This window comes from Corvus hawaiiensis, chromosome 17 (assembly GCF_020740725.1).
Source record: "Corvus hawaiiensis isolate bCorHaw1 chromosome 17, bCorHaw1.pri.cur, whole genome shotgun sequence".
Lineage (NCBI taxonomy): Eukaryota > Metazoa > Chordata > Aves > Passeriformes > Corvidae > Corvus > Corvus hawaiiensis.
Genome location: NC_063229.1, coordinates 8483792 through 8511745, shown reverse-complemented (window position 1 = coordinate 8511745; position 27954 = coordinate 8483792). Strand labels below are relative to the sequence as shown.

General features: G+C 61.1%; 8 protein-coding genes across 13 annotated transcripts; 4 read left to right on the top strand and 4 right to left on the bottom strand.

The window, feature by feature from the left end:
• The first annotated feature begins 1633 nt into the window (after positions 1 to 1633).
• Positions 1634 to 6130, top strand: DNTTIP1 (deoxynucleotidyltransferase terminal interacting protein 1). Of its 2 annotated transcripts, XM_048322083.1 has the most exons (13): positions 1636 to 1804; positions 1897 to 1967; positions 2114 to 2210; positions 2358 to 2456; positions 2955 to 3023; positions 3307 to 3363; positions 3610 to 3671; positions 4118 to 4163; positions 4625 to 4683; positions 4866 to 4926; positions 5240 to 5311; positions 5551 to 5606; positions 5963 to 6130. In XM_048322083.1, the coding sequence occupies exons 1-13, from the start codon at positions 1718 to 1720 to the stop codon at positions 6099 to 6101; spliced, it is 975 nt and encodes a 324-aa protein (XP_048178040.1). In that variant the 5' UTR covers positions 1636 to 1717; the 3' UTR covers positions 6102 to 6130. The 2 variants fall into 2 exon arrangements, with proteins under 2 accessions (XP_048178041.1, XP_048178040.1); XM_048322084.1 differs by lacking the exon at positions 5240 to 5311 and having other exon boundaries at positions 1634 to 1804.
• Positions 6131 to 6224: 94 nt separating this feature from the next.
• On the top strand, positions 6225 to 8113 carry UBE2C (ubiquitin conjugating enzyme E2 C). Its single transcript, XM_048322087.1, has 6 exons — positions 6225 to 6864; positions 6942 to 6969; positions 7122 to 7208; positions 7386 to 7590; positions 7722 to 7781; positions 7922 to 8113. Exons 1-6 carry the CDS (start codon positions 6764 to 6766, stop codon positions 7978 to 7980), a joined length of 540 nt encoding a protein of 179 aa, XP_048178044.1. The 5' UTR covers positions 6225 to 6763; the 3' UTR covers positions 7981 to 8113.
• On the bottom strand, positions 8081 to 9692 carry LOC125334879 (regulator of G-protein signaling 9-binding protein-like). The gene is made up of 2 exons (XM_048322086.1): positions 8916 to 9692; positions 8081 to 8813 (listed from the first exon to the last, which is right to left on the bottom strand). The coding sequence occupies exons 1-2, from the start codon at positions 9106 to 9108 to the stop codon at positions 8395 to 8397; spliced, it is 612 nt and encodes a 203-aa protein (XP_048178043.1). The 5' UTR covers positions 9109 to 9692; the 3' UTR covers positions 8081 to 8394.
• A 77-nt stretch (positions 9693 to 9769) lies between these two features.
• TNNC2 (troponin C2, fast skeletal type) lies at positions 9770 to 11633 on the bottom strand. The gene is made up of 6 exons (XM_048322168.1): positions 11528 to 11633; positions 10754 to 10805; positions 10515 to 10658; positions 10314 to 10428; positions 10094 to 10230; positions 9770 to 10015 (listed from the first exon to the last, which is right to left on the bottom strand). The coding sequence occupies exons 1-6, from the start codon at positions 11528 to 11530 to the stop codon at positions 9984 to 9986; spliced, it is 483 nt and encodes a 160-aa protein (XP_048178125.1). The 5' UTR covers positions 11531 to 11633; the 3' UTR covers positions 9770 to 9983.
• A 1458-nt stretch (positions 11634 to 13091) lies between these two features.
• On the top strand, positions 13092 to 15470 carry SNX21 (sorting nexin family member 21). Of its 4 annotated transcripts, XM_048322159.1 has the most exons (4): positions 13098 to 13792; positions 13923 to 14077; positions 14217 to 14227; positions 14384 to 15470. In XM_048322159.1, the coding sequence occupies exons 1-4, from the start codon at positions 13521 to 13523 to the stop codon at positions 15053 to 15055; spliced, it is 1110 nt and encodes a 369-aa protein (XP_048178116.1). In that variant the 5' UTR covers positions 13098 to 13520; the 3' UTR covers positions 15056 to 15470. The 4 variants fall into 4 exon arrangements, with proteins under 4 accessions (XP_048178117.1, XP_048178119.1, XP_048178116.1 ...); XM_048322160.1 differs by lacking the exon at positions 14217 to 14227 and having other exon boundaries at positions 13092 to 13803; XM_048322162.1 differs by lacking the exon at positions 14217 to 14227 and having other exon boundaries at positions 13093 to 13792; positions 13923 to 14070.
• Positions 15471 to 15826: 356 nt separating this feature from the next.
• ACOT8 (acyl-CoA thioesterase 8) lies at positions 15827 to 18128 on the bottom strand. Its single transcript, XM_048322163.1, has 6 exons — positions 17896 to 18128; positions 17671 to 17807; positions 17215 to 17440; positions 16807 to 16964; positions 16274 to 16465; positions 15827 to 16175 (listed from the first exon to the last, which is right to left on the bottom strand). Exons 1-6 carry the CDS (start codon positions 18111 to 18113, stop codon positions 16057 to 16059), a joined length of 1050 nt encoding a protein of 349 aa, XP_048178120.1. The 5' UTR covers positions 18114 to 18128; the 3' UTR covers positions 15827 to 16056.
• Positions 18129 to 24229, top strand: LOC125334980 (zinc finger SWIM domain-containing protein 1-like). The gene is given in 5 exon segments (XM_048322220.1): positions 18129 to 18462; positions 19391 to 19712; positions 19714 to 19778; positions 20115 to 20734; positions 21053 to 24229. Coding segments are annotated over 5 exon segments (1539 nt in total). The 5' UTR covers positions 18129 to 18346; the 3' UTR covers positions 21469 to 24229.
• A 701-nt stretch (positions 24230 to 24930) lies between these two features.
• Positions 24931 to 27888, bottom strand: NEURL2 (neuralized E3 ubiquitin protein ligase 2). Of its 2 annotated transcripts, none has more exons than XM_048322165.1 (2): positions 26680 to 27888; positions 24931 to 25298 (listed from the first exon to the last, which is right to left on the bottom strand). In XM_048322165.1, exons 1-2 carry the CDS (start codon positions 27357 to 27359, stop codon positions 25187 to 25189), a joined length of 792 nt encoding a protein of 263 aa, XP_048178122.1. In that variant the 5' UTR covers positions 27360 to 27888; the 3' UTR covers positions 24931 to 25186. The 2 variants fall into 2 exon arrangements, with proteins under 2 accessions (XP_048178122.1, XP_048178121.1); XM_048322164.1 differs by having other exon boundaries at positions 26684 to 27888.
• Between the last annotated feature and the right edge of the window lie 66 nt (positions 27889 to 27954).

Here is a 27954-nt window from a genome sequence, read left to right as displayed (position 1 = left end):
CCCTGACAGATGTTGTTCTGACACACTCTTAAAAGATATCCCTCTCCCTGCAAAAGCGATGACTCCTTCATTGAGAATTTGTTCCAGGATTTAAGTCTTCTTGTTAATTGGAAAGCTTTCCAAAGATCTGATCGCAGCCTCACTTGAATCAAATAAACACAAGGGACAACTTGTCCATCAAGGTGGTACAGAACGCAAGCTGGTGTCACAGATTAACAGTATCAGTCTCCTCACCATTCCCTGGGAGTTCCTACAGCTGCAGTTATTCTTCCCCTCCTCTGAGCAATGTCCAATTTTTGTTGCTGACAATTTGGAGCAACCAAAATAAGTGCACAAGCAGCCCAATGCTGCTGATAATGAGGTTATGTTGATGTTGATGGTGACTTGGTTGGCTCCACATCCGCCACTGGGCTTGTCTAACAAACCAAAGCTTACCCTGGGCTGGTGCAGCCCTGGCCAAAGCAGCAGGAAGGGGACAAGGGCAGAAGTCTCTTCCAGCATGTGAGCCCATGAGTCAGCAGCCTCTGCTCCCACAGCCACTCCAGGCTTCCATGGGAGCCCAGTGTGGCTACTGCTAAACCAACAGCTACAGCAGGAGAGTCACACTGAGGGGACACAGCCAAAGTCTGCAGTGACAGGTGCTGAGAGACACCAGCACATCCTCTGGGGGCACCACCACAGCCCCCAGAGCATTGGTACTTGGGATCACAGAACCACAGAATGATTTAGGTTGGAAAAGACCTCTGAGGTCACTGAATCCAACCTTTGACCGATCACCACCTTGTCAATGAGAGCATGCCTCCAAGTGCTGCATCCACTCATTCCTTGAACACAAATGAAACAAGACGAAGCATCTGGCAAAGCAGGTGGGAAAGAGATCCCACTTTCCCTCACAGTGCGGCTCAGGGCTGCCCCACTGGCACAAAGGACAGGGACAGCACTTGGAGATGGCTGCTGGAGCACAGCCCTGCTCTGCACAGCGACACCCACCCTGCGCTCTGGCAAATCCCCTTTGCTTGGTTCATCTCACTGAATCATCTTGGAATGAGGAAAAACGTTACCAGCAAAACAGTAAATGGTTCATCAATGCAAATTGTTAGCCAGCTGATTGAACAGAAAAGCTTCTCTTTGGCCAAAACATGGGGTTAGATTATCTAGAAAACGACAGAAAAGTTGTTTTGACTATTCTGCACACATTAGACAAGATGAGGAAATGCTGTTTTGGGGTGTTTGCTCAGAAAAACGATGAGATTCCAGAAAGATGAATGGTGGAAAATTACACGAGGAACACACAGATCATGGAAAGATCGGCATTCACACTCCAGCTGCAGGTACTCGGGTCGCAGGGGCAGAGGCCACGTGTGTCCAGCTCCACCCGCGACAGGTCCTCCTCTGGGTGGGACAGGGTGAGTTTAAGCCTGTGGGACTTAGGATGCTCTGCCTCGCCCTCCGGGACTGCTCAGCGCCGGGGGAACGGCGGGGACACCCGGGGGCTGCGGCCCGCGCTCCGGCGGCACCTTGAGGGCGGGCACCGTGTGAGCCCAGGGCTCCCCGAGCACACACCGGGTGGCCCCCCGGGCCTCCCCCTCCCCGCTGCCGCCGCGGGCTCGGCCCGGCCCTATTGCCCCGGAACCGCGTCACATCCGTCGGGGCCCGATGATGCGGACGCGGGATCCCCGCGCATCCGGCCGCTCGCACCGGAGCCGGGAGCGGGGCCATGGGCGCCGCCCGCGATGCGGAGCAGCAGCCGGGGCTGCCTGGCGAGGAGGGCCCGGGCGACACTGAGGAGCAGCTGGTCAGCACGGTGAGGCGGGGGCCGGGCCGGGCCGGGCCGGGCCGGGCGGGCAGCGGGAAGCGGGCGGCGGCGGGGCCGCGGCTGACGCGTGTGTCCCGCAGAGCCCCTGGAACATCATGATCAAGCACCGGCAGGTGCAGCGGCGCGGGCGGCGCTCCCAGATGACCACCAGGTACGGCGGGACCGGGATGGGCGGCCAGGATGGAGGGGGAGGGTGGAACAGCGGGACCGGGATGGGCACCGGGCGGAGGGAGGATCGGGTTAGACCGGGCCGGGGCAGGGGGTCCCACGCACCCCGCCTGACCCCTGCACCCGCAGCTTCACGGACCCGAGCGTGTCCATGGACCTGCTGCGCGCTGTGCTGCAGCCCAGCATCAACGAGGAGATCCGGGGCGTCTTCAACAAGTACATGAAGGTGAGCGCTGGGGACAGGTGGCAGCAGCACAAGGGATGCATAGGGACAGCTCGGCTGCCAATGAGGCCATCCCGCCTCTGTGTGGGAGCTGAGCCGACACTGCCCGGCTGCGCAGGCTGTCACCCTCTCCTGCCTTTTCCTCTCCAGTTTTTCCAGACAGCAGCAATCAATGTGCGTGATAACGTTGGGGAGGAGGTGGACCCGGAGCAGCTCATCCAGGAGACCTGTAGGAGCTGCCTGGAGCAGGTGGGCACTGGCGAGGGGTTTCTTGGGTGCCCCCAAGCAAAGCAGCCTGGCTAGGATGTGTCCCTCTTAAGAGCTTTGCTGGCACTGTGAGGGGACATCTGCAGCCCTTGTGTGGCTGCTGTGCTGGGATTCATTCTCACTGGGAAAAGGGGAGCACTCAGGGCTGGGCAGCTCATGCTGCTGCTTCTCACTGCTGCTGTGGGAACACGGCACACAGCTGTAGCTCCCACAGAAAGTGGCTCCCAGCACCTGTCAGAGGGCCTTGGCAGGGTAGGGCAGGACTTTTTCCTTTCACTTCTTGCTTATCTGCCAGTTCCCCAGAATTTATCATGCTCAGATTGTGCTTTTGCATCTGGCTGTCTGTGGAAACATGGCCTGGTAGCACTCCAAAAGCAGAGCTGTTGCAGGGCTTTTAGGTGGATGTGCTGAGGGGGAGGGGTTGCTGGCGGGACCCTCTCTGAGCCCAGAATCCATGGAACCTTCTTTATCTTCCTGCAGGCCAAACTGTTGTTCTCTGATGGCAAAAAGGTGGTTCCCAGGTTGCCCCATGAGCAGGCAGTGCCAAAGGTAATTGTTGTGATTGTACACAGAGGTTTAAATGACTTGTGAGAGCTGGGAGAAGAAGAGTTGGAGTCACTTTGTTCTCTGACTCTTCTTGGCCACCAGTGCAGTAGTGCAGAGGCAGAGTGGGGGATGTTGGGCTTGAAGGGAATGCAGGGCAAGAAGAATCCCAGGTGTGGGTGCTGCTTGTTGCAGTTCAGTGCTGCTCACGGAGGTGGGCTGGGGTCAGCGTTCACCTGGCCAGGTAGGGAGAAGAGCCCTGCTCATCCCACTGCCCTTCCTCTTCCAGCGTGCCCGACAGATGGATGAGGAGCTGAGCCGTCGAGGAAGCCCCATTCCGAAAAAGGTAGGATGGTTTTCCCCACAAGAGATTTTATGTTTTGGGAAGCTTGGTCCTCATTGCTGGCCATTCCCACAGTATGAGTGCATGGAGGTGCACAGGCAGCCTTTGTGGGGCACTGGAGGTGCTCACTGTGGTGCCAGGCAGTGTTTCTGCCTGTGACAAAAGGAGCAGCTCCCTGGGAGAGGGAGGTTGCTGAGAGGGTTCCCTCAGCCAGCACAGCTGAGTCACAGAAGGGTTTCTTCCATGCAGAGAAAGGGGCGGCCTCCAGGACAGAGCCTGTCAAATGACCGTGGAGTTTCAGGCATGGCAGCGTGAGTACAAACCCTGAGCTAGAGCCCTTGTTTTGGGAGGGCAAGAGGAATGAGGCTGCCTGTGGGGAGCACAGAAACCCCACAGACTCCTCTCCTGCAGAGAGATGATGGGAGTTCTGGGTGTGGGCAGAAGCAGAGTTAGGTTCAGCTATTCCTCCCAGGAGGCAAAGACCTTCAAAGAAGGGGTTTTAAACAGGCCCAAAGGAGTGAAAAGGTCCAGATGGACCACCCAAGGTGAGTGGTGAGACATGGGGAATGGTGGGATCTGGGCAGCCAGGAGAGGAGAATGTGCAGCAAAGCTGAGGGTCCGAAGCTGCGCGCTGTGGGGGAATGGAGGGATGTGAACAAGGGTGGGTCTGGAAGGACTTGGGCTCAGTCCCTGCTGCTGGTGGTAACTGAGCTAGTCCCACTGGGACTCATTCTTGCTGTGTTTTCCTTCCCCTCAGGTGGAAGCTCAAAGTCTCTGAGCCTGTGAAAAGGGATGGACCAAAGGTATTGGCTGTCTGACACTGCTGGGCTCCCCCTCTCCTCCCCTTTGCTCCCACCAGCAGAGCCCTGCAGCTGCAGGAGTGCAGGACAGTGTGGGCTGTGCTCTGACGGGGCCCTGGGCAGGGGTGGAGCAAGAAGAGGAAGCGAAGTGCCCGGAGGCCTCGGCTGGTCTCCCCAGGCACTGTAGCCTGTAGCCCTGCAGCATAGTGCTGCTGAGGGAGACCTGAGGAGACCAGGAGTAGCCAGGAGAATCCCACAAGTGTTTCCCACGGGGGAAACTTCTTAGATCAGCCCAGACGGAATGTAATGTTCCTCCCCTGCGGAAGGCTGGAGGTCTGTGGCCAGCTCCCTCCCTCCCAGTCTGGAGGCAGCTCCAAGGTTCCCTGTCAGAGAGCCGAGGTCTGTGGAGCATGGCCAGCACCAACTTCCTTTCTAATGTTGCCCCTTTTCCAATTGCTCTGTAGTGGGATCCATCCCGACTGACTGAAACCACAACCTTTGTGCTGGGATCTCGAGCAAACAAGTAAGGAATGGCCCTGTTGATGGAGGGTGGTGTCCCCAGGCAGGAGCCCGTGACACTCCTCCCGTCACTTCGCTTCTCTGCCTCGAAAGCAGTAGGAAGGGCTTGGGGAGGAGAGGGGTTGTCCCTGTGCCACTGCAGCTGCCCTCCCCACAACCCTAACATCCCTCATGTTCCTCTTGCAGAGCTCTCGGGATGGGAGGAACAAGAGGGCGACTCTACATCAAGCATCCCCACCTCTTTAAGGTCAGGTGCCACAGCCGGATGGTTTCCCATGGGAATTGGGAGCGTGTGCTTCAGCTCCCTTGTTTACTTCCTCCCTGTGCCTTTGTTTGTTATCTCGGAGCACGTTCCCAAGGTCTGGCTAGCACATGCAACACGAGCCAGTGGTGTCACGTGCCCACCGAAGTGGCTGGTTTGCCAGAGCCAGGGCTGAGGCTGGAGCAGGGCAGGCGGAGCGGGGGGCAGAGCAGAGCGGGGCACAGCATCCTGGAGGAGGGGGCTTTTAGGGAAGGGTCTGTCACCCGTGCTCAGCTCGGTCCTTGCTGCTTTATTGCAGTATGCAGCCGACCCGCAGGATAAGCACTGGCTGACAGAGCAGCAGCACATGAGGGCCATTGGGGGCAAGATGGTGAGTACGGCCGGGCACAGGGCCCACCGCAGGGCCAGCACGGGCGGAGGAGCCGTGGGACAGGCGGCGGTGGCAGGAGGATAGGCAGGGCGCGGGGACACAGCGCTGCCAAGGTCCATCCCCTGCCCACAGGACTGGGGTGCAGGCCAGGGGGCACAGCTGGGGTGCTGGCTGGGGTGTGGCACTGCCCCGGCCACCCCTCGCAGGCACCCTGAGGTGTCCCCCGCCTTGTGCCACAGGCCTACCTCCTCATCGAAGAGGACATTCGGGATTTGGCCGCCAGTGAGGATTACAGGTGAGGACTGAAGCAGACATTCTGAAGGCGCTGCCATGCCTGGGGCCACTTCCCTGGGGACCCCTACCATGTCCCCCCTCACTGCTGCATTGCCCAGGGGTCCTGTGCTGGAGGGACATGACACTTGGGGGGCTCAGTTATGTTTGGGGTTTGGTGCTGGGGACCATGTTGTGCAACTCAGGTTTGGACTTGGTGTTGTTTGGGGGTCCGTGGTAGGTTTGGGCTCAGTGCTGATTGAGATCCATGGTGGGTTTGGTAGGTCTGGGCTTGGTACTGATGGGTGCCAAGGGACATGGTGGGTTTGGGGTCAGCAGTGGGTGCTGGAGTCCCTCCACCTCACCCTCCTTCCTCCCCAGGGACTCTGTTGATCTGCGGCTGGAAGAGCTGAAGCCCTTCATCCCTCCAGCCTGGATGACTGAGAAGATGCAGAAGCACATGGAGACGCTTCGCCGCGGGGGGGACGTGCCGCCCCCCGAGGACCCCCCGGAGCCCTGAGGCCCCCCAATAAAGCCGCTTCACTCCCACCTCGCCGCCTCCTGGGCTCTGCGGACGGGCGTGGCTGGCCCTTTAAGGGCCTGCGGGACCCGCGGCTCCGCCCCTCGCGGGGCAGTGGCCAATCACAGCGCGGGATGTCAGTGGCTGGCGGTCCATCAGCAGCCGCTGGCCGTTACCGTGGGAGCTGCATCTTCGGCGGGCGCTGATTGGCCGGCTCGAACCGGGCTGCGCGCTGATTGGTGGAGGGGCCGCACGCGGAAATATTCAAACGGGGCGCGGGTGCGGGCGGGGCCGTGCGGGACGAGCGTACCGGAGAGCGCCCGGGATCGGGGCTGCGACCGAGCCGCTCCTGCACCGGAGAGGGGCTGGGACCGAGCCGCTCCTGGGCTGGAGAGCGTTTGAGACGGGGGTTGGGATCGGGCCACCGCCGCTGCACGGGAGAGCCCCTTCGGTACTGGGGAGCCCCGCTAGGGGAGTCCGGACGTTCGCTCGGCACCGGGAGAGCTGCAGCGGGGCCCGAGTCCTGCCCCGAGCGCGACTGCGGGAGGGAGCGAGTGGAGCCCGGTGCGGCGCCACCCGGGAGCGGGAGCCGCGTCCAGCCCGTGACCCGCCGGCAGCGGCGGCCGCAGACCGGTGCGCCGGTCCGTGCTCCCGGAGCCGTCATGGCCTCACAGAACGCCGACCCCGCCGCCGTGTCCAGCGCAGCCGCCCGCAAAGCGGCCGAGACCGGGGCCACGGCGGCCCGCGGCGCGGTGGGGAAAAGGTGAGTGGGGCCGGGGCCGGGGCTGTGGACGGAGGTTGCTCCGGTGAGCCGGCCGGTAACGTGCGCTTTCCCCGCAGGCTGCAGCAAGAACTGATGGCGCTGATGGTGAGTGGGGTCCCGAGGCCGAGCGGGGGATTGGGGGATCCTGGGACCAAGCCGGGGGTTGGGGGTCCCGAGGGCTCCTGGGGCTGAACTGGGGCGAGGGGCGGGGGCGGTCTCGGTGTGTCCCGGGCCGCCCTGACGTGCTGCCCCCGCAGATGTCCGGTGACAAAGGCATTTCTGCCTTCCCCGAGTCCGATAACCTCTTCAAGTGGATCGGGACCATTGACGGCGCCGCCGGGACGGTGAGAGGCGAGATCCCGGTCTGGGGTGGGGCCCTGACCCTGCCCCACCTTCCTCCCTTCACACGAGGCTGGTCCCCGCCCTCCACTTCCCCTGTGCCTCCTCTTCCCCGCGGCTTCCCCCCACTTCTGGGGCTACGGCCCCCCCTGACTCCTGTCCCCCTCAACTCCCGCCCCCAGCCCTACGAGGAGCTTCGGTACAAGCTGTCGCTGGAGTTCCCCAGCGGGTACCCCTACACAGCACCCACCGTGCGGTTCCTGACCCCCTGCTACCACCCCAACGTTGACACGCAGGGCAACATCTGCCTCGACATCCTCAAGGAAAAATGGTCAGCGCTGTATGATGTTCGCACCATCCTGCTCTCTGTACAGAGCCTGCTGGCAGGTGGGTCTCGTAGACAAACTGCTGTGGAGTGCTGGGGAAAGGGGTGGTGGTGGTGGTGGGGAACCCCAACCCAGATCAGGGCTCAAGGGTGTCCAGGTCACCCCACCAGCTGACCCAGCCCCTGTTTCTAGAGCCAAACATCGAGAGCCCTCTGAACACACATGCTGCCGAGCTCTGGAAGAACCAAGTCGGTGAGTACCTGGAACAGAACCCTCCTGCCCCCTCCCCACTGGAATGGGCAGCAGCACAGCCCCTAGTGTATGTCTGGCCCCACAGCTGCCCTGGCAGCTCCCTTGGGACCCTTGGCACCATGTTCCCCCTCTCTCCTCAGCATACAAGAAGTATGTGCGGGAGACATACAACAAGCAGACCAAGAGCCAGGAGACCTGACTGTCACCACCACCCCCCAACATACCCACTCCCTCCCGGCCATCCCCTGTGTTCTGTATCATAGGCTGTTTTTAAATTAATGTCGCAGTCCGAGCCACGGTTAATGTATAAATAAATGCACGTTTATAAGTTCTGCAGGGGATTCTGTGGCAGCCTGGCACACCTCACGTGCCCAGAGGCCCCTCTGCGAGTGTGGGCAGGGAGGGTGGAAGGCACACTGACCCCTGTGGAATAACAGGGGCTTTATCAATATTTGGGGGCCTGGAGTGGTCCCATTCCCTCCTCAGGGTGGAAGCAGCCCCCACCATCAACTGCAAAGGCAGGGGTTGAGGACTGTAGGGGTACACAGGGGCTCTGTCCCCCTGCTCTGTGACAGGGGTGCCACCTCTGCTGCTACCTCCTGCCCCCTCTAGCTCACAGCACCCCACAGCAGCCTCCCCAAGCTGCTCTCGCTATGGTGCCATCTGTCCCTGCTGGCTGTGTGGTCTCCGTGGCTTCCACTGTCCATGGTGGAACGTTGGCTCCACTCTCCATCTCTGCCAACGTGGTCCTCACCTGCTCAATCTCCTCCTCCAAGCACTGGGCTGTCGGGGACTGCGTGGGACCCCCTCCTCGCCAGCTGGGCAGCACCCAGCCCCCCAGCCCAGTGCGCAGTGGCGCAACACCACCCCCTTGCGTGGAGAAGAGCTGGCAGAGGTGCTGGGCTCTGTACAGGTCCTGCAGGAAGAGCTCCAGGGCAGAGAGGAAGAGCACCCACAGCCGTTCCAGCTCCTGCCGCTCCAGAGGGCTCGCTGGGGCCCGCCGCAGCCCCGCCAGCAGCACCTGCCGCAGCCCTGTGGAGTAGGCATGCTGAGCTGGGGCGGCTCTGGAGCCCCTCCTTGGCCCCAGTGTGGGTGCAGAGGTTCCCCATGGCTGCTGCCCAGTTCCCTCCTTACCCGTGCTGAGCTCACAGGCCTCTGCGCTCCTCCTGCGTCGCTCCTCGCGCAGCCGAGGGCTGTCGCTGCTCCCCCCAAGCTGCAGCACCAGCTGCCGGTGTCCGGCCGTGGCCTTGCAGAAGGCAGCCTGGGCTGTGGCACACGTTCCCACTGCCCCCCGCCCACGGCACGCATCCCTTCTGCCTGGTGCCATTACACCCCGTGAAAACAGGGCAGGGTCAGGGTGTCGCTGGCTCTCCAGGGGTCTCGGCTGCCCTGTGGCGCAGTGCTGTGCTGCGGGTATGTGACAGCTCTGAGCTGTGTCTTGGTCCCATGGTCCCACCCACCCTGGCTGGGGCCTGTACCCCGCCTCATCCCCCGTGCTGTGCTCCACCCCAGCTGGTCCCCAGGGAACTGTGATGCCCAGCAGGCTGGCACAGCCTCTTCAGAGAGAGACACAGAGACAAGTGTCATCTTTCCCCTGTAGGGAGGGGGCTGCTCCTGCCCTTCCACCTCGTAGCCAGGTCCTCTGGGTGGGAGATGTGGGTCCCAGTGTGGGGCAAGGCAGTGGTGGCTCTCTAGAACCCCTGTGGTCCCACAGCCTTGCCCTAGAGCAGGACCCTCGGGGCTGGAGCTGTGCTCCCTCACCCTCTGGCATGTGAACAAGCTGCTCTGCATGGAAACTCTGAGCTCAGCGCTGGCTCCTGCCCAAGAGCCTGTGGGAACCACAACTCTGTGCTGCCCCTGCAGCACTGCCCTGTGGCATGAGCCCGCCCACACTCCTTCCCTGGGGAGCAAAGCAGGGGCACACTGCCACAGCCCCCTCCCCGAGTCCCCTCCCCCCGAGTCCCCCCGTGAAGTTCTGCACCAGCAGCTCAAGCCTTTCCTCTTTAATTGAGGCTCGAATCAAAGCCACAGGTGAGAGATGGAAGGAAAAGCTCAGCCGCCGGTGGTGAGATGGGACTGGGACCCTGGCACGGAGCAAGGTCCCAGCCAGTGCTGAGGGCCAGGTGCTGTGGAGCTGCTGCTCCCTGGGCAGCTGGGGAGCAGGGCTCGGTGCAGCAGCCAGCCCAAGGAATGTCTGGTCCCTTACTGCACACCCTCCATCATCTTCAGGAACTCTGCAAGAGAGTAGCAGCCTCAGCCCATGGCCCTGCCTGGGTGCACAGCATGGGTGCTTGGCTGGGGCCATGGCTCACCATCAAAGTCGATGCGGCCATCATTGTTCTTGTCTGAGTCCTTCATCATGTCCTCTATGTCCTCATCAGTGACAGGCTCCCCAGTGGCTCTCAGGATCTCACCCAGCTCCTCAATGTCAATGAACCCATCCGCATTCCTGCAGGAGGGTGAGGGAGGGATGGGACCTCACTTGCCCCGCAGACAGGATGGGCCACTTTGCCCCACCCCACCCCCACTCACCGGTCAAAGACTCGGAAGCAGTTGGCCAGCTCCTCCTCAGACTTGCCTTTGGCATCCTCTTTCATCTGGCGCACCATCATGACCAGGAACTCCTCGAAGTCGATGGTGCCGCTGCCTATGGGGAGGAAGCCAAGCCTGAGTCAGGCTGCCTGCCCAGAGTCCAGTACCCACCCCTGCCAACCACCACCAAGGGCTGCTCACCATCCTCATCCACCTCCTCGATGATGGCATCCAACTCCTCTTTGGTGGGGTTCTGGCCCAGCATCCTCATCACCGTCCCCAGCTCCTTGGTGCTGATGTCTCCACCACCGTCGGCATCAAACATGTCAAAGGCGGCTTTGAACTCTGTGGAGAGAGAGGTCAGGGCCAGGCAGTGGGGTGGAACCAGGCCCTGCACCATGGCAGTGTCTGGACCCTCTCCCTGCTGTCCCCACACTCACCCGCAATCATCTCCTCGCTGAGGAAGGCACGGGCTTCTGCCTGCTGGTCCGTCTGCAAGGCAAGGGAGAGGCGTCACCATGCCACCCATGTCAGGCCAGAGACCGCTCACACAGCATGGCTCAGCAGTGCCTGGCTGTGGGAAGAGCCTTTGCCCTGCTGCAGGATGATCCTCTGCTGGCACAAGCCACAGACACCAGCAACCCCTACAGTTCCAGTGCCTTCCAGGCATCCATGAGCACGGTGGGCTGCAGGGAGCTGCCTGCCCAAGTCCCCCACTATCTGGGGGGCTCCATTTTGCAGGGGTCATGGTCCCTGTGCGCAGCCTTGGCATCCTAGGCATGCAGCACTATTTTTGGGATCTCCTCAGCTCCCCTTCTAGGGATCGTTGGGGCTACAGCCGTGGCACCTGTCAACCCTGATCGAGTTTCTCCTGGAGGCGCAGGCCGGCCATGGAGCCGGCAGCAACACTGTGTCGCATGACCCAGCACTCGGCTTTCAGCCACCCCCGGCCACCACTGCCTCTGTGCAGCCCTGAGCTCCAAACAGGCGCCTGCACCCCCCTGGCAGCCACACGGTCACCCTCAGTTCTGTCCTACAGGGACCCTGCACCACCCAGCACTTCCCTGCCCTCATCAGCATGGTCAGCCCACCACTGGGGACCATCTCCCTGCTGCCCTCTGCAGAAGCACCTCCAGATCCCCCTGGTGCCTCCTGCCTGGTCAGGTCTTGTCCCGGCACACAGCACATGGCACACAGCACACAAGAGCTCTTACCATCTTGGGAATTTATGGTGCTTCCCACCCCCGGAGAATCACCAGCTCCTGCAGCAGGAACTCCCAGAAGCTTCGTGGTGCCCCTGGCACCCCAATTTGTAGTGTGTCCTCTGTGGGATGTGCCTCCAGCTACTGCCCCCTGGCCCCCGCAGCCTATCAGCGCCCTGATAGCACCCAGCCCCTCTCACTGGCAACTGGTGCCTTTACCTAATTTAGCCAAAGCTTTATTGACCAAGGGCTAGGATTAACGTGGGGCTGAGGCTGGGACGGAAATTCAAGCCCTTCAGGGGGGACACTGAAGCTGTGGCAGGAGTGCGGCTCTGCCCACCCCCAACACCCCCATCCAAGGCAACTCAGCAAATGAGGGGGTTAAAAATGGCCCTGGAGCCGTCAGCATCACCCGGGTAAGAGGGCCAGGGTCCCCCCTGCACAAGGGGCATGGACCATCACCCACTGCCCCCTGAAAACGCAGCCCTTCCTGGGCCAAGCTCCCAATACCAAGCTGGTTTTTCCTGGTGCAGCATCCCCCCTGCACCCCCATTTTCTGCTGCAGGAGGCCCAGCCAGAGCAGTGCTGCAGCCCACTGCCCCAGATAAGGAAGGGGTCCCCAGTGGGACCTGAGGCACGAAGTCCCTGGAGAGATTTGGAGCACGAGCCCCATGGTTTGGGGTCCTCAGTGCTGTTGGCACCTGGGTCCGGAAATGGCTCCATCTTTTCATGCTTCTGAGGAGCGGGAATGATGCCCGGTGCCTCCTCGAAGGCTCAGTTCTCACACTTGCAGCCCATGCCAGCCACTGCTGCCAGGGCCGGCTGGGGCTGATGGCTCTGGGGATGCACTGGCCAAGTGGCCTGTGCTCTATGGTGCTCAGAGCCTCAGGGCTGCAGTGGGGTCAGGGGGACAGATCCCTGCCCCATAAGGTCCCAGTGCCAGGGACACATAGGGGTTTCCTGGCTCCTGGTTTTGCCAGGACCCCCATTCCCCAGGTGGGAACTGGGAACAACACAAGTCCAGCCCCTAGTGCATCCCACCCTATCCAGGGAAGCTCAGGGGTCCTGTCTGAGCCCGGGTGGGGTGCAAGGTGCTGGAACAGGGTACAGTGAGCAAGCAGGGCAGAGCGATGGCAGCAGCTGGGCTGGTTCTCCGATATTTATAGACATTCCCAAGGAAGAGGTGAGGAGTGAGAAGGCAGGCACTAAAAAAGGCCGGGCAAGTGCTGGGGGTCCAGTCTGGCCATGGGGCACATGGCAAGGCCGACTGAGGCCAGGGTGGCAGGGTGCCAAGGTGGCCCAGGGGACATCCCAGTGGGATTGGGAGCCTGAGTCTCGGGTACCAGAATACACGGGTGTTGGGGAACATGGCTGTCAGGGTACAGCGGTGCCGCGGTATTGGGGTATCAAGACCCTGGGACACACAGTGCCGGGCACCGGAGTGTGGGGCTCCCGTGGCCCCAGGGCAGATATCCGGGGCTCGGCCCGACCAGGACATTCCGGACAGGGGACAGAGGAGCAGACACCGGGAAGGGCGGGGTCAGTTCCCGGGCAGAGTCTGTGGACAGCGCCGGGCAGAGCCCTGACCCTGGTCCGAGAGTCCCGAGCGGTGCTGCAGGGACCGATCCCGATCTCGGCCGTGCCGGGCAGTGCCGCTAGAGCCTATCCCGATGGTGCCGGGCAGTGCCGCAGGCGCCGACCCCGACCCCGATCCCGATCCCAATCCCGGCCGTGCCGGGCGGTGCCGACTCGACCGCCCCGATCCGGGTTCCCGGCGGAGGCGGAGCCGCGCAGGGAGGATCCCGGGACGAGCTGTGGCGGAGCGGCCATCGCTCGGCACCACCCGGCTCGGCTCGGCCCGGCCCGGGGCAGCGTGAACAGACCGGGTCGGGGGCGGCACCGGGAGGGTGTCCCGGGGCCGCGCTGTCCCCGCGCGGGGCCGGGTCGCGGTGGGCAGCCCCCGGCCCCCCCGTGTCGCGGTGCCGGCCCGGACCCCCCGGCAGCGATGGCCGCCCGCATCCTGCACCGGCTGCGGCACGCGCTGGCGGGCGAGGGCGGCCGGGAGGAGCCGGCGGGCGGCGGCGAGGCCGAGGACTGCCCGGAGAGCTCGGAGCTGGAGGACGACACCGAAGGGCTGTCGACGCGCCTCAGCGGCACCCTGAGCTTCACCAGCCACGAGGACGAGGAGGAGGAGGAGGAGGGGGACGGAGCTAGCGAGGAGCTGGAGGAGCCGCCGCAGGCGCCGGGAGCGGCAGCAGGCACGGAGGACGGAGGCAGGTGCTGGGGCGGTGAGCTGGGGGGACTGGGGTGACTCCAGGGACACTCATGCGATGGTGGCGTCCGGCAGCCCGACAGATGTCACAGCCCTATCCCTACGGAGGGCACTGATACCCCTCTCCCGGCACAGAGTGGGTCTCTGCGGCGGAGCGTCCCGGCGGCAGCCTGCTGACCCGGCAGCTGCAGGAGCTGTGGCGGAGGTCGCGGGGCAGCCTGGCACCGCAGCGGCTGCTCTTCGAGGTCACCAGCGCCAGCGTGGTCAGCGAGCGCTCTTCCAAGTACGTGGTGAGTGAGCCCGGCGCGGCTGGGCGGGCACGGGGTGGGTACGAGTCCTGCTCTCCCCGGGGCAGGCAGGGATCCCACGGGGCTGGCGCTTATTTTTTTTCTCTTTCCCCGTGCTGCTCGGATGGTGCTGGCGGCTCAGACGAGCCTCAGGTAATTATTGCTGATGGGTGCTGTGGCTGCAGCAGCCCAGTTCACTCCCTTCTGTCCGGGCAAACTCCCCCAGCCCCTTTGTGGCCGCAAAGCCGGCTGTGCTAGTGCTGGGATCAGCGTGTCCACAGCACTGCCTGACACCTGTCTCCCCTGCAGCTCTACACCATCTACCTGATCCGCTCTGGCCAGTTTGACAAGGCCCCTGCCACCATCGCCCGGCGCTACTCAGACTTTGAGCAGCTGAATCGCCGCCTGCGCTGCCGCTTCAGCTGTGACATGGCCAGCGTTGCCTTCCCCAGGAAGAGGCTGCGCCGGAACTTCACTGCTGAGACCATTGCTAAGCGGAGCCGAGCCTTTGAGCAGTTCCTGTCCCATCTGCACTCCATCGATGAGATCCGCCGCTCTCCTGAGTTCCTCGAGTTCTTCTTCCTGCCAGACCTGCAGGCTGCGCAGCGCCTGACCTGCACTGGCATGTACCGCGAGGCCCTGGCCACCTGGGCCAACGCCTACAGGCTGCAGGACCGGCTGGGGGTCTGCAGCTCTGGCCGCTTCCTGCTGACACTGGCTGGGCTGGCCGTCTGCCACCAGGAGCTGGACCAGCTCAGTGAAGCCCATGGCTGCTGCGAGCAGGCGCTGCAGCTGCTGGAGGCTCAGGGCAGCCACCCACTCCTGGGACCCTTCCTGCAGGCCCACATCCACCTGGCCTGGAAGGTGGGCAAGGACAAGCGGCGCTCGGAGGCCCGGCTGCAGGACCTGTGGGAAGCTGGGCTGCCCGTGCAGCAGCAGCCTTCCCTGAAAGAATGCCTGATCAAGGAGCCTCTGGAATGAGCAGCCTGTGCCCACATGGGCAGGAGGGCAGGGGCTGGGGGGGGCTCACACCTGTGGCAGCTGGGAACAGTGAGGGCAATGCCGTGGGTAGGAATGGGGCAAGGGAACAGCACCACAGTCCCACAGGCAGCACAGCCCATGCTTGGAGCTGCCTCCTAAATGCACTTTCTCTGTGGTTAGTCTGTCTTGCGAGGCCAGGGATTCACAGGGGTCCACCACCCACACTGGTGCTGCCAGAAGCTGCTCCCCCTCTGCAGAGGATCCTGGAGTGGCTGAGACTTTAGCTGGGATGTACTGGCACCTTGCAAGGGAACGGGAAGGCTTCTGGCAGGGTCCAGGGCTCTTGCAGGGAACTTCCCATGAAACTTACATAATAGAAAGGACTTTATTAAATAAAGTCTTGGCAGGAAGAAGAGCAAGGTGCCTGCTATGTCTGTTCAGCCCCACTACCCCAGGGCACCATCAGTGAGAGGCCTCAAGCCTCCACACAGAGGTGGGAGCTGCCTCATCCCCTTCTCCCGGCTCCCAGCTGGGCCCAAGCCCAGTCCTAGGGAGGAGCCCAAGGACAAGGAAAAGCAGCAACTGAGGCGCCAGGGCACAAGCAGTGCAGAAGTGAGAACAGGAAGTAATGCGCACCAAAGCAGCACCTTCCTCTCCTCTGACCCAGCCTGCGGTGAGGGCAGAGCAGATCCACTGTGTCCCTGGCACTGCCCGCCCTCAGGCAAGCATAGTCACGGTCCAAAGGGACAAACTCCAGGGACGGAGTCCAGCTCTTCACCCAATGGCTTTATTTCAAGGTGGGTGAAGGGTAGCTGATGGCAGCGTGTGGTTGTATGCTGTGCAGCTAGCAGCTGGTTGCAGCGATGCTCTGTTGGTCACTGTCTGTCACAGACACTTCTGTCACCGGGACTCCTGCAGTGCTGGATCCCACCTGGTCTCCTTCCTGTTCCTGTTCAGGTCCTGTCTTGATCCCAGGATCCCTCTCTCAGCATGTCTCCAAGCTAGAGCTTGCTCTGGTTTGGTGTCTCTTCCACCCTGATGACACCTTCCTGTGTGCAGGTGACAGCCAGGACCCCATCCCTGCGCCACAGCCGTCCCTGCACCAAGCCCCGGCACCCACCTGCAGAGAGGGACTGTAAGACTGCAGCCCACTGCCCCCAGGACAGGCAGGGCTGGCCTTGGCCATGAAGGTCACCCAGAAATGCACTAAGGACTTACCAGCCCAGGGGCTCTCACACTCGTACAGCATCCAGTGGTCAGCTCTGAAGGGTGCGTGGAACCACATGGAATGGTCAAGGGACACCATGAACTTGATGCAGTACTGCCGGTGTGGGAGCAGGGCCGTGCCCAGGAAGGCGTAGTCAGAGATGTAAGCGGCCACACAGCAGTGCACCTTCATGTCAGTCTCCCCTGCAGAGCAACCAGAGCTGCCCATCCCGTGGGGGCCCGTGGGACACACCTGGGGCGCAGCGCAAGGCAGAGCCTCAGAGACTCCGCTCTCCAGGAGCCAGCTGCCAAGCACAGCTGAGATTGCTCCAGACCCACTCCCTTTGCCATGCCATGCCCCAGCATGGCTCGTGGCATCACCTCTGCATCCATACCTGTGTTACAGCCTTGAAGTGCCAAGGCTGGGGCACAGGCAGCCCCTGAATCACAGCCCTCCCAGTCCACTCTGTCGCAACAGTCCTCCACAGTGTGAGCTGGTGCTTAAGCCCTTGGATTGGGAGACACCTGGACCCAGCAGGACCCACCTATGTAGCCTCGTGCTCGCACCCAGAAGAGCAGCTTCGGCTCCTGTGGCTCTGAGCTGAACATATCTGGTGGGTTCACGGGTTTAATGTCAATCGGCACATCTTCGGCTTGGATCTTGGTGAGATGCTTCCTGTATCTCTCGGCCAAGTTAGGATTCCTGCAGCCCAGTATAGAGAAGTGAGGTTAATGCCAAGCAGGCAGGTTGCAGCACATCCTACTGGCAGCAGCTCCAGATCAGGGAGACAGAAACACAAAGAAAGACAAGAGGAGCACAGCTCCTGTCGTGTTCTGCTCCTCTGTTCCCCTCCTAGGCATATTTGGGAACTCCTCAGACAGTCCTCTCCTGCACCTGCCTATGCTCCAGGCAGAGAGAGGTGTTGCCAGCATGTCCCTTACACCCCACTCACTGCAGAAACTTCTGGATGAGCTCCTCCTGTGTCAGCAGCTCCTCGGGGGGCGGCACGGCCGGCATGGTGAACTGGTGCTGCACTGGGCTTGCCTGGGAGAGCTGGAAGGAGGCCTGACAGGTGAAGATTGGCTTTCCATGCTGGATGGCCTTTACAGAGCGAACGGAGAAGCTCTTCCCTGTACGGGTCCGCTCCACTTCGTACAGCACCGGCACCTTGGGGTCCCCTGGGACAGGAAAGGGACGTTCTGCCGCTGGGCCACGGAGCACCACGCACAGAGGAGACCTGTCCTGCGGAGGCCGAGCCCGGCGGTGCCGCCCACATCCTCCCTGCTTTGCTGGGGCCGGGATGACGGCGCCTGCTCACTCCTGCTCACTCCCCCAGCCCCCCCAGCCACTGCCGGGGCCCTCCCGAACCCCTGCATCCCGTCCCCGCCGCCCGGTTCCCCGGGCGCACCTGCCCGCACGAAGTAGCAGTGCAGCGAGTGCACCTGCTCGTCGCGGCTCACGGCGCGGGCGGCCGCCACCAGCGCCTGCCCCACGATCTGCCCGCCGAAGAGGCGCTGCGTGGCGGGCACCCAGTGGTGCCGGCCCCTGCGGAGAGAAGGCGGCCGCGGTGAGGGTGGCGGCGGAGGGGGAGGCGGCCCGGTCCCGCCGCGCCCGCGCCCGCGCCCGTGCGCACCTGAAGAGGTTGACCTCCAGCCGCTCCAGGTTCAGCACGCTGGTGATCAGCACGCTGCGCAGGTCTCCGGGCGGCGGCGACCCGGATCCCGGCCCCGCTCCTGCCCCGCCGGCGCCGCTCGCAGCCCCCATCACCTCCGCAACCCGGGACCGGCACCGCGACCCGACCCGCACGGCGAACCAGGAAGCACCGCCCACCCGCGGGGCGCGGACCGCCATGTGATTGGGCGGTAGAGCCGTCAGTCACCCTTGTATTGTCAGAATTCTCTGGGCTGGTTGGTTCCCCTTCTGTCAATAGGAGGAACAGGGCGCTGATTGGCCAAGATCAGGGTGTGGGCGGTGCCCGGGTGGTTTAACGGGGGCGGCGGGATGGGCTTGGGCCGGTCCTGGGGTCGCGGAGGCGGCGGCCGGGCGGAGAGCGGCCGGGCGTCCCCCCGCGTCCATCCCTCGCCATGGAGCTGGGCGCCCGCTTCCTCTCCTACAAGGGCTGCCTCTACGGGCTGTGGAGCTGCGTCCCGGTGCGCAGCCACAACCGGCAGCATGGCACCGCTGTCCGACAGGACGTCAGGTAAAGCCCGCCCGCCGCGTCCGGCTGGAGCTCGCAGCTGTGGCAGGGCCGTGCGCTTGGGGTCTCCCGGTGTAGCACCGCCAGACACCGTGAAGCCGCCTGTTGGGCCCAGCCCAGCGCTGCCCCGGGGCACAGGCCCTGTCCCGTACCTGGCTTTGATAACCGGGCTGATCCCGGTAGTGTGATGCCCCGGTACCGGGATGCCGCCGGCTGTGCCACACACTTGCTGTGTCCACTGTACAGCTCCTGCCCTTTTCAGCTCAAGTATCAAGACCCCAGTCATCGGCATCTGCAGCATTCTCCAGCTGTCCTTACCTCACTGCAGTGGAAAGGTGATATCAGGTTTCCCTCTGGGAGCACTTGATTCCACAGCCTTCACTTCTCCAAGCGGGTGTAGTGACGCCGTTTCCTTTCCATCTTAGCTGGTGGATCTGCTTGTGTGCACAAAGGCTGCAAGGTCACTCACTAGTTACACAACTGCTCCCTTTGCCCTTTTAAAATGTAACTTGCCTTCTTAAAATACAATTTAACCTCCTTCCTTGAAGCTTTTCTTATCACATTCTAGCCTGCTCCTCCAGAGTTGCAGAACCGTGTGGTTTAGGGGTTGAGGCACAAACACATGGGTATCAAATTCTCGTCATTGTCTTTGCTGTTTGTGGAGAACAGAAGTAGAGGTGCAGGGAGCAAGAGGTGGGGTTGCTCTGTTGTGTCTGGTCATGGCTATTGTAACTCTCTGTTCCTTTGTTTCTCCTTTGTTTGAGTTTTCTTATCCCAGACCTGAGCAGTCAGCCTGTGTATCTGAGCGGCAAGTGTGGGTTTGTGTGGCCACTAATTGAACACAGAGTTGCACACAAGAAAAGGCAAAACTAAATGCTGGCAGCCTGCACCACCTTTGCTTCCCCCATGAATGCTTTCTCAACGTTTGCAGGTTCATACAGGTGAAGTTTGGAGGTGCCCAGATCCAAAAATATAGCGAGAAGAGAAAAAATAATCATCCCAGCTTGTGCCCAGCCTGTTTTGTGCTGCAGTACAAGGTGGGCATAGACCAGCTCGTGATCAGTGAGGTGAACAACCACCATGCCCACACATGCACAGGGTGTTCCACTAGACAGCACCGTGACAAAGCCGCATTGGAAGCGGCAGATCAGGGACACCGAAAGTGGTGCCATGGCGAGCAAGGACTCACACATGGTCATGGGACACCGGTGGATGGTGTGCCCTGCTCCAAGCACGGCTCCCACACTCCCTGAAGCACCAGAGGAGAGCGCCTCAGCCTCAGTGCTCATCAGGGTGGTCAAGGTGATGAAAACTTCCTTGTGAGTGGACCAGGGCTTGCTGGCCTCCATCAGCACAGAGAGTGCCTGCGGCCAGGACAGGCTCAGCTTCCACACCAGTGTGGTGAAGTGCTTCTTCAAGCAGTTCCTGAGAGTCTCCTCCTGTGCCGGGCAAGTGAGGACACGTCCTTTACGCTCTCCTTGTGGAGAGCAAGGAGTGAGGGGAGAGAGCGGTGCACTTGTTGCTGAAGAGAGAGACATGAGAGCCAGTCCAGTCGCTGAGCCTCGAGCTGCTGCAGAGCGATGGGGAGCAGGTGATGGAGGGAGGAGGGGGGGACAGCCAGGCAGGAACCGGTGCCCGCAGGCCCCTCTGGGTAGCGGCCACACCGAGGGGCGCTGCCGGCGTCCCCGGCCCGGTGCGATGCACAGCGGCCGCTGCGGGCGGCGCCCGAGCGCTCCGGTGCCGCCGCGGCGGGCGGTGCCGAGTGCCGTGTGTCGGTGCACATCGGCCGTGGCAGGCGGCGGCGGAGCGCGGCAGGGACCGGGACGCGCCGCGATGTCCCCGCCGGTAGCGGCAGCCCGGAGCGGGCCCGCACTGCCGGCCCAAGCCGCGCTGGTCCGCGCCTTCCCGGTGGCCGCGGTGCAGCTCTCCGCGTTCCCCGTCTGCCAGTGGCTGCAGCAGCTATGCCTGGAGCTCCACACCGAGTGCCTGGCCGTGACCGCCGCCAGGAAGGCCACGGGTGCAGGCACTGAGAGCCACCGGCAGGAGCTGCTCGCCGTCCTGAGAGACCTCATCACTCCGGACTTGCTGCCTCAGCTCCACCTTCACTGGCTGCTCGAGGATGGGATTTGGGCCACGCACAGGGAGGGGAGCTGCGGGGAGAGCAGTGACTGCTTCATGGAGCTGGAGGTTGTCATCCAGGGGTTTAGCCAGATTTTTAGTGCTGGGCTCTCTCTGGATAGCTGCATCACTACCGTGGCCCAGCACTATAAAGAGTGTGTTTCTAAGATCCCTCCTGATGGCTTGACATTCTCTGCTCCCCATCCTGATCACTGTGCTGCTCAGGCAGCTCCCCAAAGTCTGCCTACTTCAGACTTGCCTCTTGCCCCTCTGGTGTGCCAGGGTAACACATCCCGGAGCGCTGGCCAGGCTTCCCCCACTGTGGCAGCAGCTCAGCAGAAGCAGCAGCCTGTGTCAGCCTCTCTTGCAGCTGTTGAGAGTCGTGATCATTCTCCAGAGTCCACCAGCAGCTCTGCAGCTCCCTGAGGCCCTTCAGTGTCAGCCTGAAACACTTCATGCTTTTCTCCAGAGTGAGCCCGCAAGCTCTCAGTCCCTGTTAGATCCTGTCTCGTGGTGAAACTGGAGGCCACAGAAACCTCAGAGAATGATAGCGAGGATGAGATTACCCAGAGGACTGAAGAAGGCATCAGGCAATCTTTGAGTGACATTTGCACGGAGGCTGCTGCCAGGCTGTGCCTGACTGAGCTGGCAGTGGTTCAAAAGTCCATGCAGCTGATTGGCACTGGGTACAGTGTACAGATCCTGGAGGATGCCTGCCCTGTGGGCATCTTCCAGGAAGGCCCAAGCAGCTACACTTGCTACTTCAGCCAGACCTTCCAGCTGCCCTGCTGGCACATCTTGGCTGTACTGCTTAATTCAAACAGGAAGCCCTTGCAGAGGGAGATGCTCAGCAGAGCATGGGAGAGGGGATGTGATCATCAGGCTGGATGAGACAGTGCTCGTGCCCTCTTGGAAGTCCCAAAGAGGTCCTGGAGCAAGTCTTTGGATATATCCCTGGTGGTGTCCTTCCTCATGGCAGAAATCAGCCAGCTGCCTGCCACAGTAGTGAGGAGTTTGAGCACAGGACTCTGTGGGAGCTGGCTGACAGCTGGATCTGGCCCTACATTGAGTTGAAGCTCTAGCACTGAGTGGGAGCTGAGCTAGGTGCTTCCACTGTGTCCTGTGTTGCACCTTCATTCCCCTCAGCCTGTCGTTCCCTTGGTGTGCAAGAGGCAGTTTGGGTCCTTGATCTGCTGAGCAAGCGTCACCTCTTGCACAGGGCAGCAGAGGAACTGGATTGGGAGCTCCTGATCCCACAGGAAGGGTAACAGTCACTGACCTGGCTAACAGCTGTGGCCAGGAGCCAGCGCTGGGTGGTGCGATGTGGGAGGTCCTGGTATCATAGAATCTGCTGAGTTGGAAGGGACCCATCAGGATCGGGTCCAACTCCCAGTCCTGTGCAGGACACCACAAAAATCCCACCATGTGCCTGAGAGCATTGTCCAGACATTTCCTGAACTCAGACAGGTTTGGTGCCATGACCACTGCCCAGGGGAGCCTGTTCTAGTGCTCAAACACCCTTTAGGTGAAAAACTTTCTGATATCTGACCTCAATCTCCCCTGACTCAGCTTTATACCATTTCCTCAGGTCGTGTCACTGGTCATGACAGTGAAGAGATCAGTACCTGCCCCTCTGCTTCCTCTCATGAGGATGCTGAAGATGCCAATGAGGTCTTCCCTGAGTTTCCTCTTCTCCAGGATGAACAAACCAAGTTACTTCAAGTGTGTCTCATAAGCTTCCCCTTACTCCCACCACCATCCTCACGGGCTCCTTTGAACGCTCTCTAATAGCTCAATGTCTTTTTTATATTGTTGTGCCACAACTTCCCCCAGGACTCAAGATGAGGCTGCACAAGTGCAGGGCAGAGCAGGACAATCCCTTCCCTTGTTGTCGATGCTGTGCCTGATGCATCCCAGAACAGGGTTGGCTCTCCCAGCTGCCAAGGGCACTGTTGACTCATACTCAACTTGCCACTGACCAGAACGCCCAGGTCCCTTTCCACAGTGCTGGTCTCCAGTTTCTTGTTCCCCTGTCTATATATACAACCTGGGTTGCCCTGTACCAGGTGCAGAATCTGTCACTTGCTCTTGTTAAACTTCACACAGTTGGTGATTGCCCATCTCTCCAATTTGTCAAGGTCTCAAGGTCCTCAGCAGGGCCTCTCTGCCGTTGATGGAGTTGACAGTTCCTCCCAAATTAGTGCTGTCAGCACTAAATATTAGTATATTACTTAGTATCCCTTAAAGTCCTGTGTCCAAGTCATTAATGAAGATGTTGAAGAGAATTGGGCCAAGGATGAAGCCCTATGGAACCCCACTGGTGACTGGACACCAGCCTGATGTCACCCCATTCACTATAACTCTTTGTGCCCAAGCTGTGAGCCAGTTGCTCACCCATTGTGCAACAGGGTTATTCAGCTCCAAGCTGGACACTTTGTCTAAAAGAATACTGGGACAGACAGTATCAAAAGCTTTGCTGAAGTCCAAAAACATTACATCTACTGGCTTTCCTTGGTCAACTAGATGTTGTAGAAGGAAATCACTTTTGACAAGTAGGACTTTCCCCTCATGAAGCCATGGTGGCTGTGACTGGTGACTGTGTTCTCCTCCAGGTGTTTCTCAATACATCCCAAAATGATCTTTTCCATTATTTTACTGGGCACTGAAGTGAGACTATAGCTTCCAGGGTTCTCCTTCTTGCCCTTCTTTGAAATCAGGACAACATTTCCTAGCTTCCAGTCATGGGGGACCTCTCCAGATTCCCAAGACCGCTCAAAAATCATCGAGAGCCTATGTGATGACATCAGTCAGCTCTTTGAAGTTTCTCGAATGAATCCCATAAGGGCCCAAAGATTTGTAGACATCTAGGTATAATAGCATGTGACAAAACTATTTCATCTGTGGCCAGCATCTGCGGATCCTTGCAGCATCCATTTGTGAGGTGTTGTGCAACAAAGCCAATAAATCACCCTTGTGTTGTTTGGGAGCTGAGTCTGTCCCTGTGCCAGCTGCAGCCACCCCTCCCTGCCCAGGCGACAGGGCATGGGGAGTCAGGCAGGGCTTTGGGCAGTGCTCCTTGGTCGTGTCTCCTTGGTCCGTGGTGCCCCAGGTGGCAGGAGGTGGCAGCTCCTGAGGGTGGCAATCCCACTGTGCTGCAGCCCGCTGTAGAGCAGGGGTGTTGTTTATCTGGTTGCAGCAGCTGCTCTCAATTCCTCAAGGAAGAGGAACCCGCCCTCGTGTGCGGGGGTCACTGCCGGGCAGATAACACTGCAGGGAGGTGGGGAGCAAAGGCTTCACGCAAGGGTGGGGGAGGGAAAGCAGGCTGGAGTGTAAACTCCCTGGTCCATGGGCGCTGCTCTGGAGTGGGTGAGTTCCCCAGTCCCATCACAGCCAGATGAGCTCCAGCCCCAGCAGCTCCCAGCTTGTTGTTGGGAATGTCAGAGAAGCAGGGAATGTCAGAGACTTTGATCCATTGCTGTGGTTTGGTCACTGTCCATGTTTTCCCCATTTAGCAATTCCTTCATTAACACTTTGGTGTTGATGGAGTTGGCTGTGGCTGCGGGCTGGGGATTTCCTTTGAGCAAGAGTTTTGTAACATGATCTGATACTATCGAGCCTCTGACTAAATATAGCATCCTGTTTCTTTAAAACACCTTTTTGTAAGCTTAGAGCTGCTTGTTTCCCCTTTGGTGGTGCTGTGGAAGAGGCCTGGAAGGCTTTGCCAGTCCCTTCATCTTTCTGGCTCCCGCGGGCACCCCTCTGATTTTCAGAAACCTCTCCCCCCGAGCCTGTTCCTCTGCACAGCTCCCACCCTGCCTCCCCTCCAGCCTGGCATAGGGACTGGAGGATGCTGGCTGCCATCCCCACCAGCCAGCAGATGAAAGGTCTGGCTGAGGGCACAGAGCCGAGGGCATGGAGCTCCAAGTCAGGATGGCTGGGCCCCGCACCAGGTCACTGTGACTGGCTCTGTGGCCACAGACACGTGCCCAAGCAACGGCTGCTGCCAGCGCTGCTCTCTGGGTGCTCCAGTGTCTGACTCGTCCCCCTCCAAGCTGAACACACAGGAAATAACTCATCATTCTCTGGGTAAACATCTTTCCCAAGAGTGAAACTGCCCAGCCGGGATGAGCGTCCAGCTGTAATTTACCTCCACGTGAGTGCTGTGCTGTGCCCTCCCACGCTCCACTCGCCCCAGCACTCGCTCTGATCCACTGACAATCCCAGTGTAATTCCAGGGCTGGGGACACATCCTGAGCCCCACAGGGCTGTGGCCTGTGCTCCCTTCCTCACTGGTGGAGGAACTGCTCCCACAAGGGGTTGCTGAAGCACAGGGGGGTCTCAGCCCTGCAAACCTCCTTTCACAGACTCTTGTCTGGAAGCACTTTATTGCTCTCTCTGACCCATATCATACCCCCCTGCCCACGCTCTGGGCATGCCACACCATCAGTGTGGGGAAAATCCCAACCCCACTTTGCCCTGCTCTCATGTCAGCCCTTCAGCAGCACATGCTGGGGCGAGTGGGCAGGGAGAGGCACAAAGCCTGCTGGGCAGCCATCACTGGGTGGCTGTTGATGTGGGGGGCAGCCCAGCAGCACCCTCGATACCTCACTCATGTTGGCAGAAGCTCTTGAGCAGCGGGGGAAGGTCCAGGCCATCGATGGCCAGGCGGTGCACAATGTGTTTCTGGATAACCAGCCGGCACAGCGTCTGCAGGGAAGGAACTGGAAGAGAACAGAGAAAGTAGCTGAGCCGGGCAAGTTGGCAGTGAGGCTGAGCACAGAGGGGTGGAGGAGCTGGCGGAGCTTCTCGGAGGCACTGTGGTTAAAGGCAGTGGTGGGTGAGTTTGTTCTGTGGCATCGTCCTTGCCCTGGGCTCCAATTGGCTGTGCGGGGGCTGGTGCCAGGCTGTTCTGGCAGGGCTGGAAGCTCAAGGGCTCCGGGCAGCAAAACTCTTCCCATTATTAGGAGGAAGGTTGGGAGACAGTTATGTGCCCAAGCTGTGTGTGACTGTGCCTGGTTTGCATTTCTTTCTCTGGTGGCTGTCAAGCAACTCCAGGGGCTCACACACCCATGCTGTGCTTCCTTTCCATCCCACCCCCTTGGTCTGCCTGCACTGGCCCCAGCACCAGGCTGTTGGGTGGGTGCCTGCAGGCTGGGGCTGCTCTGCCTGCAGAGACAATGCCTGCTGTGCCTTTGGGGCAGACCACCGTGAGAACTGTCCCCTTGGGCACCTGCACAGAATCTGCCTGTTTCCTGCTCCTGTGACACAAACCCCATAGGATTTCACTTCCCAGAGCGTCAGGTGGCTCAGCAGTGTGGGTACTGTCTGCTGCAGCCAGCACTCTCCTCAGGTGTTAAACCAGGGAAAATACCAGGTTCCAGCCTTGGGACAGAAGCAGCTGCTCTTGACACCAGCATGTGAAGCAGTGGTTCCCAGTGCCGGGGGCAGCTGATTTTCTGGCTCTAGCTCTTCTTCTGGCTCTGTCTCACCTGATCCATCTCCTGATTTTTCCAGCGTGGTGCTAATTAGCACTCATTATCCTGGTCCCTCCCAGCAAGCCAAGGGACAAGGGATAATGCCCAGGCTCTGATGGCATCACAGGGTGTCTGCGCAGGGAACTCGTGTCTGGGGCACGTGGCAGGTGCGTGGGCGCAGTGTGCTGAGCCGTGGTGGATGTAGGTGGATGTTTTGGTGCCAGGGCAGGATCTTGGTTGTCTCTGGCTGCCATGTGCTGTAGGCAAGGCTGGGCACGGTGAGGCCTCACAGCCGTGGGGCAGCCCCAAACATCCACCCCCATCACTCTCCTTGGGAAGAGTGGCCGGGGGGCTCTGCCTGACTGCTGCTGCCGCTGGGGATCTCTCCCCTGGCCCGGGCACAGCCCCCATGGCAGAGCTTTTGGCAGACACTTCCCATCAGCAGTACTGTGGATCTCTCCTGTGATCCACAAGGACTAGAGGCTTTCCTGTGCCCTCTTACCCCCTGTATCCCTCTGTCCAGTGGCACACTCCAATATTCTCACTGTTGGCGAATATGGGATGACCCCACTAGAGCTCCCCCACTCCTGGCCCACGCAGCACGTGCCGCAAGAAGGAGCATAGGTACCTACAGCCATAATCCACCGGGATGACCCGGACACTCTTGGTGGAGGCAAAGACATCGATGACGGCGTAGAGCGGGCGGGTGGTGGGCAGGCCCCTGGCGCTCGGCCCCATGTCCTCGCCGTTGATGACGATGTGCATGTCGGCAGTGCCGTCAGGCTGCGGGGCATACAGCACCCCGATGCGGCTGCGCCGGGCGGTCGCGGGCAGCACGTTCATCTTGTACAGGTCGTCCAGGATGTGGCTGTAGCGGCCAGGCCGGCTGCGCCCCACCAGCGTGTCACGGGGGATGCGCACCCGTGCGAACAGCAGGAAGGGCTCCCAGGGGCGCCCCCGCGCCTGTGCCTCCTCCCCCTCCAACACCACGCGGTTGTGGCTCCGGGTAATGGCGAACACCCAGGTGTCCCCCATGTTGACCAGGTCCGGCAGCGAGTACTCAGGCACTACCTCCAGGCTCTGGGGGTCGTGGGCCGTCAGCCCCACGCGCAGGTGCCCGCACCAGCCCAGCTCCTTCTCCTCAATCTCCACCAGGAAGATCTGCCCGGGTGCCAGAGGCTCCTGGCTGAAGCAGAGCCCGTTGGCGAAGCTCTCCACCCGGGTGGCTTGCGTGTGTGAGGCATCCAGGCGAACGTTGGTGCCGTGGATGTGGTGGAAGCGTGCAGCAAGCCGGCACCGGGCAGCCATTGCTGCCGGAGCTATTTTTAACTGTCCCTGTCACAGCTGCTGCGAGGTGGTGACAGCCCGCTTGGGAGGGACAACCAGAGGGCTTGGGGGGGTTCTAGCACCATGGGGGAGGTCGGGGGGGGGCCTGTGGCTGCTGGGCACAACCAGGCCCAAACCAGCCCCACAGACATTCCACACTGGACTGTCCAGCGCTGCCACCTGGGCCAGGGTGCCTGGCTGTGCCCATGCTGTCCAGCAGTGCCTGGCAGTGCCCGGTGGTGCCCAGTGGTACCAGCTATACCCAGCAGCGGCCAGTGATCATCACACGGTGATGACTGGCAGTGCCTGGTGATGCCCGGCTTTACCCAGCTGTGTCCGGTGGTGCCTGGCAGTGCCCGGTGGTACCCAGCTGTACCGGCTATACCCAGCAGTGCCCGGTACCCAGCTGTAACCGCTGGTGCCCGGTAGTGACCACCGGCGCACCGCACCCCCCGCCGGCTGCCCCCGTGGTGCGGGGGCTCCGTGGGTGCTCCTCCCACTGTCCCTGTCCCGGTCCCGGTCCCGGTCCCGGCCCGGGGCCGCTCCCACGTGCGCAGGCGGGGCCGGGGCGGGGCCG